The sequence below is a fragment of the Penaeus japonicus genome, unplaced genomic scaffold (assembly GCF_977035675.1).
Source record: "Penaeus japonicus unplaced genomic scaffold, GWHDUDI00000001_assembly GWHDUDI00000018, whole genome shotgun sequence".
In the NCBI taxonomy this organism is placed as follows: Eukaryota; Metazoa; Arthropoda; class Malacostraca; order Decapoda; family Penaeidae; genus Penaeus; species Penaeus japonicus.
In genome coordinates this window covers 18554263-18564198 of record NW_028234420.1, presented here as the reverse complement: position 1 = coordinate 18564198, position 9936 = coordinate 18554263, and the positions used below count along the sequence as shown (strand labels likewise).

Below are 9936 nucleotides of genomic sequence, written 5' to 3'. Positions count from 1 at the left end.
ATCATAAGCATTGCTCTTATTATTAAACCGCTTACTATTTAAGCATTATCGTTATCATAATTTTTATCATTCCGATCATTATCATTATCATCATCGACATCGTCATTATTTTCATTATCATCTACTATCATAATTATCATCATTATCATCATCATATGATTACTGTCATTTCTGTTATTATGATCATCATTACAGTTATCACTATATCATCATTATTGATATCAGTATCATTATCATTGAGTTTGTTACTATTGTTATCACCATCATGATCACATCATTATCATTATCATTATCATTACTATTATCATTATCATTATCATTATCACCACCATTATCACCATCATCATGATCACATCATCACCATCATCATCATCAATATTATTATCACCACCAACATCATCACCATTGTCGTCATCCCCATCCCCATCCCCATTATCATCATTAATATCATCATCACATCATCATTATCATCATTCCTATTATCATACATATTACATTTAATATAATTATATTGTCATTATCATTATCATTGTTATTATCATCATTATTATCACTAGTTTAATATTTCTCATTATTATCATGATCATTATAATTATCCTTATCAATATGATTGAGAACCAGTGGCGTAGAGCCTCGAACACGCACACAGCCATGCACTCTTACGTCATCGTCATCATCATTATCATCATCCTTATCGTCATCATCATTATCATTATCGTCATCATCGCCATCATTATCGTCTCATCATTATCATCATCATCATTATTGTTATCATCGCCATCATTATCATCGTCATTATCATTATCGTCATCATCGCCATCATTATCGTCATCATTATCGCCATTCATATTACGATTGTTCTTTTTCTTATCTTCATCATTACTGATACTTCTTCTGATACCGCTGTTCTGTTTCTGTCTTTTCATTATCAATAGTATTATTGTTATCATCATGATTATCATAATCATTTTTATTACTGTTGTCATTATCATTCTTGTTATCATTGGCATCGTTATTATATCATTATTAATATCCTTATCATTATTGCTACTGTTGTTCTTTGATAGTACAATGACATTAGAATGATCATTATTGTTATCATTACAATTCCTTACTACCAGTACTGATCTCTTCATTGTTAATAGTAATAGTAGTAGTAGTGGTAGTGGTTGTTGTTGTTGCAGGATCACTGATATTAGCATCAGCATCACCATCATTGTTGTTAATCGTATTAGTATGATCTTATCATCTTTATTATCTCTGTCGGCGTTATTATTCCCACTACTCTTGTTTTCATCATCATCATGATTATGGTAATTGTCAAAATTATTGTTATTATCATCATTGTCATTATCATTGTTATCATATTGGTTTGTTATTACCTTTATACTTGTGTTTTTTTGTTTTTTTTTTACTGTTTCTTCATCATAATTACCATTATTGCCTTATCAATACTACGATTTTCATCCTTATCATCAACATCATTACTATCATTATTATCCTTCTGTTTCTCATCTTCATTGTCATTATTATCATTATAATCATCATTATCATAACCATATAAATATCACTGATATCGATATAACGCATGTGTATGCATGTTTATAAGTGAACATGTGATCAATAAAACCTTCACTTGTGCAATTGATATTCAATTGAGCAATAGCTCACTCAGTTTCGTACAAAGTTTCAAATCAAAGTTCCCGAGTTCGCGTCCCATACAGAAAGCCCTTATTTTTTTTTTTTTCGGGGGGGGGGTGCTATCATATTCATTAAGAGTTCCATTGTCGGTGTTATTATTGGTAGCATTATTGTTATTTTTATTAGTTAATCATCGTAATTATTATCATTATCACTTTTATCATCATTAGTGCTGCTCTTATTATTGAAACGCTTACTATTTAAGCATTATCGTTATCATAATCTTTATTATTCCGATCATTATCATCATCATCGAAAGTGATATAATTTTCATTATCATTTTTTACTATCATAATTGTAATCATAACCATATTATCGTGTTATACCATATTAGATACATTGTGTTATCAGCCGTATTCTATGACGTTTTCTGCGTGTCGTGGCCATGTCATGTTCATGTTATGTCCATGTCGTGTTCATGTAACGAATGCGGTATTCTAGGACGCAAAAGCGTGGCAAGTTTGCGGCAGTTGCTTCAGGTTTACCAACCGTTCCAAAGTTAACATGTTTCGGATGAATGACACTGTCCAAACGACAAATTCATAAGAGAAACAACAATCATAGGTAGCACTAACATAAGATACTTCAATTTTGGTATGAATCAGTCGTTGTACTTGTTCCTAGTTAAAGAATTGACAACCATTTCACGAACGCGCTGTTGGTAATTCACTCTACGCTCGATCAAAACAAACGGGATGAGAGGGATCGTGTGTTTATGAACAGATCTTCCTTATTTTATCTTTGTATATACTGTACATATATGCGCATTTTTAATATATCATACATATAGATTTAATGTATACATATTTCATATAATTATTTGCTTTAATTTTACGTCCCTGACTACTTTTACCATTCATTTAACTTCACTCTCCTTCGAAAAGTCCGCCAAAAGGTAAACAAACTCAAAATCAGCAGAGAATCCATGTTTTCCTAAAAGAGTTTGTAATCCGTGTCTAGGACAATGATGCCTAATATAACCAATATAGGTATTACTTTTCAAACGTAGTTTTAAATTATAAATGCTCATATGAAGTATTGGTAAGAAAAAGTACAGTAAAAATATGATTTTTTTCACTCGTGTAACTATCGTGACAAGCCTACCCCCTTGCCACGGAGTTTCCACGATTGTTCCAATACTTTCCACGCATTTGCCACGAACTTGCCACGCTTTTGCCGCGAACCCGCGCTTCTAGAATAAGAATCGCGGCATGTTCATGTCATGTACACGGCGCGCTTAGGGACTTAGAATATGGCTGTATGTCATATTAGATACAACTTCCCCATCTTGAATTAATTTTGAATATATTTTTTTCATGACATAATAACACACAAGATCACACACACACACACACACACACACACACACACACACACACACACACACACACACACACACACACACACACTAAAATGAACTGAATACCTACAAAAGGAAAATAACATGAATATCATGTATGCATGTATATACTGTATACCTAGAAAAGGAAAATATTATAAATCAAAGCTTTAATCTTTCTACATTTGTGGGTTTTTTCTTCTTCTTTTTCTTGTTCTTCTTTTGTTTATAATTCTTTAATTCGGAATTGTAGCGTTATTTTTCCGTGTTATGTTTAACCCTCTCCATGTCCTTCAAATCTTCACCCTCTCTTCCTCCCTCACTCTCTTTCTCCTTCCCTCCCTTTCTCCCCTACCCCGAACCCCCACCCTTCAACCCCTCTTTCTCCCTCCCTTTCTCCCCAACCCCCACCCTTCAACCCCTCTTTCTCCCTCCCTTTCTCCCCAACCCCCACCCCTCAACCCCTCTCTTTCTCCCTCCCTCTCTTCCCTCCATCTTCCTCCCTCCCTCCCTCCCTTTCCCCTCAACCCCCACCCCCATCCCCCAACCCCCACCCACCCCCTCAACCCCCACCTCACCTCAAATCCTCCGTGAGCATGAAGTCGGCGCCAAAGAGTTCGAATCCGTGCTTGAAGGTGTCCATTTCCACCTGCGCGGCCAACATGGCGGCTACCAGAGCGTCGCGCATCCCTGGATATATGACCTCGTCCCAGAATTTCTCTTTCTTTAGACTTCTGTAAAAGAAAAGAGGAGTGTGAGGATTGTTGTTGTTGTTGTTGTTGTTGGTGGTGGTGAGGATTGTCGTGATAGCGATGGTGGTAATGGTGATGATGATTAATCTTGTTCGGAAGAGGATTGTCTTTCTTTTGACTTTTGAGGGTGGGGATAAAATGGGTAATGGTGGTGTAGTTGTTGTAGTAGTAGTAATAGTAGTAGTAGTTTAGTAGTAGGTAGTAGAAGTAGTTGTTGTTGTAGTAGTAGTGGTTATAGTACTGGTAGAAGCAATGTTAGTAGTAGTAGCAGTAGTGGTAGTAGTAATGGTGGTAGTAGTAGTAGTGGTAGTAGCAGTAGTTGTAGTAGCAGTAGTAATGGTAGTACAATGATAGTATTGATGGTATTGATTCTATTATTACTGCTACTTGACTACCATCACTAGTAATAATAATGATAATAATTATGATGATAATGATGATAATAATGTAATACTAATGATAATATTTTGCAAACTAATGATAATTCAATGGTATCAGTGTCGTTCTGTAAATTACAATAACCAAATTAATGGTGATTGTGTTGATGATAATTGCAAACAACTGAACAGAAAGGGCGATTTCTTCCCTTAGATTAATATGTAATTACTTAATCAGATAATTATTATTCTATTGATTGACCATGTTTATTTCTTTTGTTTCTTTGTTTTGTATTTGTTTCTTTTTTACATTTTATTTTTTTTTATTTCTTTTTGTTTCATATTTGTGTTTTCTCTTACTTATTTATCCATTCCTTCTATATTCTCCCCTTCTCTTTCTCTCCTCTTCCTCCCTATTCGTAACCCCTCGATTTATTCCTATTATTTTTTCTCTCTCTTTTCAATTACCTTCCATTTTGTCTCATTCCCTCTGTTATTATATCTCCCTCCTCCTTTCTCCCTTCTGCAATAGCTCTGCAATAGCTCTGTTTTCTCGGTAATTGCAGTTTCCTTTTCGTTTTAGTCTTTCTTTTTATTCCCCTTCTTCTCCCCCTTTCGTATGGCGAGCGTATCCTGTTCATTAGTGAAATGATAATGAATGCTAATGATGTTACAAGATAATTATGTCGAATTATTCATTGATATTCGATAATTGCGTTTAGTATTGTTTCTTTTATTCTTTCTTCTATTTCCGAATCTTTTTTTTTTTTTTGGGGGGGGGGTTGTTTTTCTTTGTTTCGTTTTGTTTTATTTTATTTTTTTCATGTTAGTCTCTCTCTTTTCATTTCCCTTCCCCTTGTTTCCTTCCTCCCTCTTTCTCTTTCTCTTAATCTTCCTCATCCCCCTTACCCCATCTCCTCACCCTCCTCCTCCCACTCCCCCTCTCCTTCCCTCCCCCTACCATCCCCATTTCCTCCATATTCCCTCCCTATTCCACATTCCTCCACCACGAATCATCAACTGAGATTCTCTCCCTTCTCCCTCTCCCTATCTCATCCTCTCCCTTCTCCCTCTCCCTATCTCATCCTCTCCCTTCCTCCCTTCCGCCCTCCACCTCCTCGCATACTCCTTGAACTAATGTGTCCCCTCTCCCTCTTCCTCTTCCTCTTCCTCTTTCTCTTCCTCTCCTTCTCCTTCTCTCTCTCTCTCTCTCTCTCTCTCTCTCTCTCTCTCTCTCTCTCTCTCTCTCTCTCTCTCTCTCTCTCTCTCTCTCTCCCCTCTCTCTCCCTCTCCCTCTCCCCCTCTCCTCCCCCTCTCTCCCTCTCCCTCCCTCCCTCTCCCTCTCTCCCTCTCCCTCTCTCCCTCTCCCTCTCCCTCTCTCCCTCTCCCTCTCTCCCTCTCTCCCTCTCCCTCTCTCCCTCTCTCCCTCTCCCTCTCCCTCTCCCCCTCCCTCTCTCCCTCACCCTCTCTCCCTCACCCTCTCACCCACACCCTCACCCCTACCCCTACCCACACCCTCACCCCTACCCCTACCCACACCCACACCCTCACCCCTACCCCTACCCACACCCACACCCTCACCCCCTCACCCTCCCCTACCCCCATACCCCCACCCCCACCCCCTCCCCCTCACCCTCACCCTCCTTACCTGAGATACTCCTTGAACTGATGGCAATCCCACATATTCTCCTCTGGCAACTCGCCGCTCCGCTCGCCGTTTAGGTACTTGCACTGGATTGCATTGTTGCTCAGGTGGATCGCCTCGTTGTTGTTGGTGAGGTCGTACTGTTGCGAGCAGAAGCGGAGGTAGCATTCTCTGCAATGGATGAGGGGATGAGTGATGAGGGAGAATGAGGAGAGAGGAGATGGATGAGTGGTTAAGGAGAATGAGGGGAGAGGAGATGGATGAGTGATGAGGGAGAATGAGGGGAAAGAATATGGATGAGTGGTTAAGGAGAATGAGGGGAGAGGAGATGGATGAGTGATAAAGGAGAATGAGGGGAAAGAATATGGATGAGTGGTTAAGGAGAATGAGGAGAGAGGAGATGGATGAGTGATGAGGGAGAATGAGGGGAAAGGAGATGAATGAGTGGTAGGAGATGGATGAGTGATAAAGGAGAATGAGGGGAAAGAATATGGATGAGTGGTTAAGGAGAATGAGGAGAGAGGAGATGGATGAGTGATGAGGGAGAATGAGGGGAAAGGAGATGAATGAGGGGAGAGGAGATGGATGAGTGATAAAGGAGAATGAGGGGAAAGAATATGGATGAGCGGTATGGGAGAATGAGGGGAAAGGAGGTGGATGAGATGAAGGATGAGATAAGGAGAGGAGTGGGATTGAGAGAGAGAGAAGAATCTGAAGTATCTGTTTATTTATCTATCTATCTGTTTATTTACTGATCTTTTAAGGGAATTATTTGAGCCTTATATACGAATTTTAACATCAATTCTGTGAATGCTTTGAAAAAAAACACATATCTATCCCTGTACAAAAAAGAAAACACACAAATAAATATACGTCATATAAACTCACAAAAAACAGTATAAGAACAGGTAAACCCTTTTTTTAGTATCCGTTTCCAAAGACCAGAAAAAGAACCTTACTTGTAAACAGGCAAACCCTTTCTTTATATTCATTTTCAAAGACCAGAAAAAGAACCTTACTTGTAAACAGGCAAATCCTTTCTTTATATTTATTTTCAAAGACCAGAAAAAGAACCTTACATGTAAAAAGGTAAACCTTTTTTTATTGGTATTCGCTTTCAAAATTTAGAAAAAAGAACATTACTTATAAACAGGTAAACCTTTTCTTTATATCCGTTTCCAAACACCAAAAAAAGAACCTTACATGTAAACAGGTAAACCCTCTTTATATATCCGTTTCCAAAGACCAGAAAAAAGAACCATACATGTAAACAGGTAAACCCTTTCTTTATATCCGTTTCCAAAGACCAGAAAAAAGAACCTTACTTGTAAACCCAAACGTGCAAGGGGTTCCAATCCGTCACCATGAACCACTGCCTGATGTCGAACTTGGTGTTGTGGATGAGAAGTGGGCGCTCTGCCGAGAGAGTATTGGAGGTCAGTCTACGGGAGTGGGCGGAGAGGGGAGAGAGGGAAGGAGTGGGCGGGAGAGGGGAGTGAGAAGTGGGGAGGGATGGAGAGAGAGGGTGAGTGGGGGTAGGGGGGTTGGGTGAGTGGAGGGCGGTGGGTGGATGGGAGGAGGGGAAGGGGGAGGACAGAGGGTGTGGGTGAAATACCTTAGTACTTCAACACACACATATATGTAAATATATGTATGGGTATAATATATATATATATATATATATATATATATATATATATATATATATATATATATATGTATGTTAAAATATATACATATATACATATATATACATATATATATGTTATATATATATATATATATATATATATATATATATATATACGCACGCGCGTGTGTGTGTGTGTGTGTGTGTGTGTGTGTGTGGAAAGTAGAACACTGATTACTTATACTGCCATTATTATCATCAGTTTTAAAATCATAAACACATCTTGTGCATAATTATCTAACACATATATATATCCAAAAACAAACAAAAACGCACACACATAACCACACACGAACCACGCGCACATACAGTCAAACCAAACACACACATAAAATCGAGACCTCCCCTTTCACACACTCACCCCCCCCCCCCTGACACACACAGACTCCCATCCAAAATAAACACAGACAGACAGACGCACAAACACACACAAAACACACACACATACACGCACACACACACACACACACACACACGCACACACACACACACACACACACACACACACACACACATACCCTACCCACCCATCCACCCCTCCACACCCAAACCCACCTCACCCACCCCTCCACCCACACCCCTCCACACCCCCTCCACCCCTCCCCTCCCACCCTCTCCACCAACCCACACCCACCCACACACACACCCATCCCCCTCCTAGACCCCTCCTCCTTACCTATGTACTTCTGCACGACGTACTTGGTCTCGTAAATGAGCGGCGATTGCACGAGCGCCAAGATCTCCTCCAGGTGGTTCATCATGAAGATCCCGCGCCCTCTGGACTGGGCGCCGGGCTTCACGATCCACAAGTTCCTGAGGCCGTCCATCGCCAGCTGCGGCCAGAAGGGCTCAACGCGACGGAGGGCCGACTCGCATTCCTTCACCAGAGTCTGTGGGAGGAGGGAAGGAGGGTGAGTGAGGAGAGGGAGGAGGGGGAGGTGGGGGGGTGGGGGTGAGAGAGAGAGGGGGTGTAGATGGGATGGTAGGAAGGAAGAGAGTGAGAGTGAGGGAAGAAGATGGGAGGGAGGAGGGAAGGATGAGTGAGGAAGAGGATGAGAGGGAGGTGGGGGTGGTGGGGGGTGGGGGGTGAGAGAGAGAGGGGGTAGATGGGATGGTGGGATGGAAGAGAGTGAGAGTGAGAGAAGAGGATGGGGAGGGAGGAGGGAGGATGATGACAGTTAGGAGAAGGGAAGGAGGATGGAGTGCGATGGAGAGGGAGAGATGGAGATGGTGAAGAGAAAGAATGAAGGAGGATGGAATGCGATGGAGAGGGAGAGATGAAGACGGCGAAGAGAATGAAAGAAGGAGGATGAAAAACGATAGATGGTAATGGTAAGGAGGAAGTGGGAGGGAAAGCGAGAGAGAGAGAGGGGATGATAAAGAGATGATGATGGTGGAGAGGAGTGAAGATGAAATATAGACAATAGAGAGAAGAGAGGGAGTGAGAAGGAGACAAAAGTGAGGAAGAAGGAGGATGGGAGAAGGGAGGGTGGTGAAAAAGAGTGGGAGAGGGATGATGGGGTAGGGGGGTAGGGAGAGGGAAGGGAAGGAAGGAGGGTTAAAGTAGGAGGGGAGAAATGATGATGATGAGTAGGAAGCGGGAAGCAAAGGTGGAAGGTGCTAGATGGAGGGGGGGGAGGGAGTGAAAGATGATGATGGTGAGGAAAAAGAGGGAAGGAGGGATGGAAGGTGAGGGCAGTGAGTGAGATGGGGAAGGAGAGAGAAAGAAGGGGTAGGGAGATAAAAGAGGGAGGAGGAAGGGAATGAAATATAACGGTGATGAGGAGAAAAAGAAGGAGGGAGGGATGTGGGATGAAAGAAGGGGGAGATGATAGAAAATGGAGATAAAAGACGAACGTAAAGAGGTGAAAGGATGGATGGAAACGAATTAACGAGGGAGCGAATTAAGGAAAGAATAGATTTTAAAAAAGGGAACAGCAAGAACGAAACGAGAAAGTAAAAAAAAATAAATAGAGAATGAAGGGGATTAGGAGAAGGAGGTGAACGAGAGAGAGAAAAAAACGTGAAAGAAAGACGAATATCCAAAAGAGAAGGAGAAGGAGAAAAAGAACAAGAAGGAGATGAGTGGAAGAGAAAGAGACAATGAATTCGTCTAAATCGTCCCTTATGGTCGTCACACCTTTAACCATGATTAAGCCCAAGTGTGTGACCTTATTTCCGTGGCTCTCGGGGTCAATAAAGGTCAGGGAGGAATGAGGCAGACCATTCGGGCGTCGGTTTGGGGTCACTCTTTGACCTGGTCATTGCGACAAATGTTGATTAATAAGTTAGAAAAGAGACTGAATCACTTCATAACACAATAGATGTATTTAATGCGTTCCTAATTACATGTAAGTCTGATGAAAAAATTGATTCATTCGTGTTATTCTTATTCAATCTTATTCAATCTCTTTGATCTGGATTTATCTCTG

At 40.8% G+C, this 9936-nt stretch overlaps 1 protein-coding gene across 1 annotated transcript in view; it reads right to left on the bottom strand.

Annotated features, from left to right (window-relative positions):
* Positions 1–3614: 3614 nt before the first annotated feature.
* Positions 3615–9936, bottom strand: part of LOC122259666 (uncharacterized) — a 64341-nt gene continuing 58019 nt past the window's right edge. The window contains exons 6-9 of the mRNA XM_086546732.1: positions 8181–8394; positions 7140–7230; positions 5818–5985; positions 3615–3774 (exon numbers count right to left, since the gene is read on the bottom strand). Of these exons, the coding sequence (XP_086402858.1) occupies positions 3615–3774; positions 5818–5985; positions 7140–7230; positions 8181–8394 (633 nt within the window). The remainder of the gene's footprint in view (positions 3775–5817; positions 5986–7139; positions 7231–8180; positions 8395–9936) is intronic.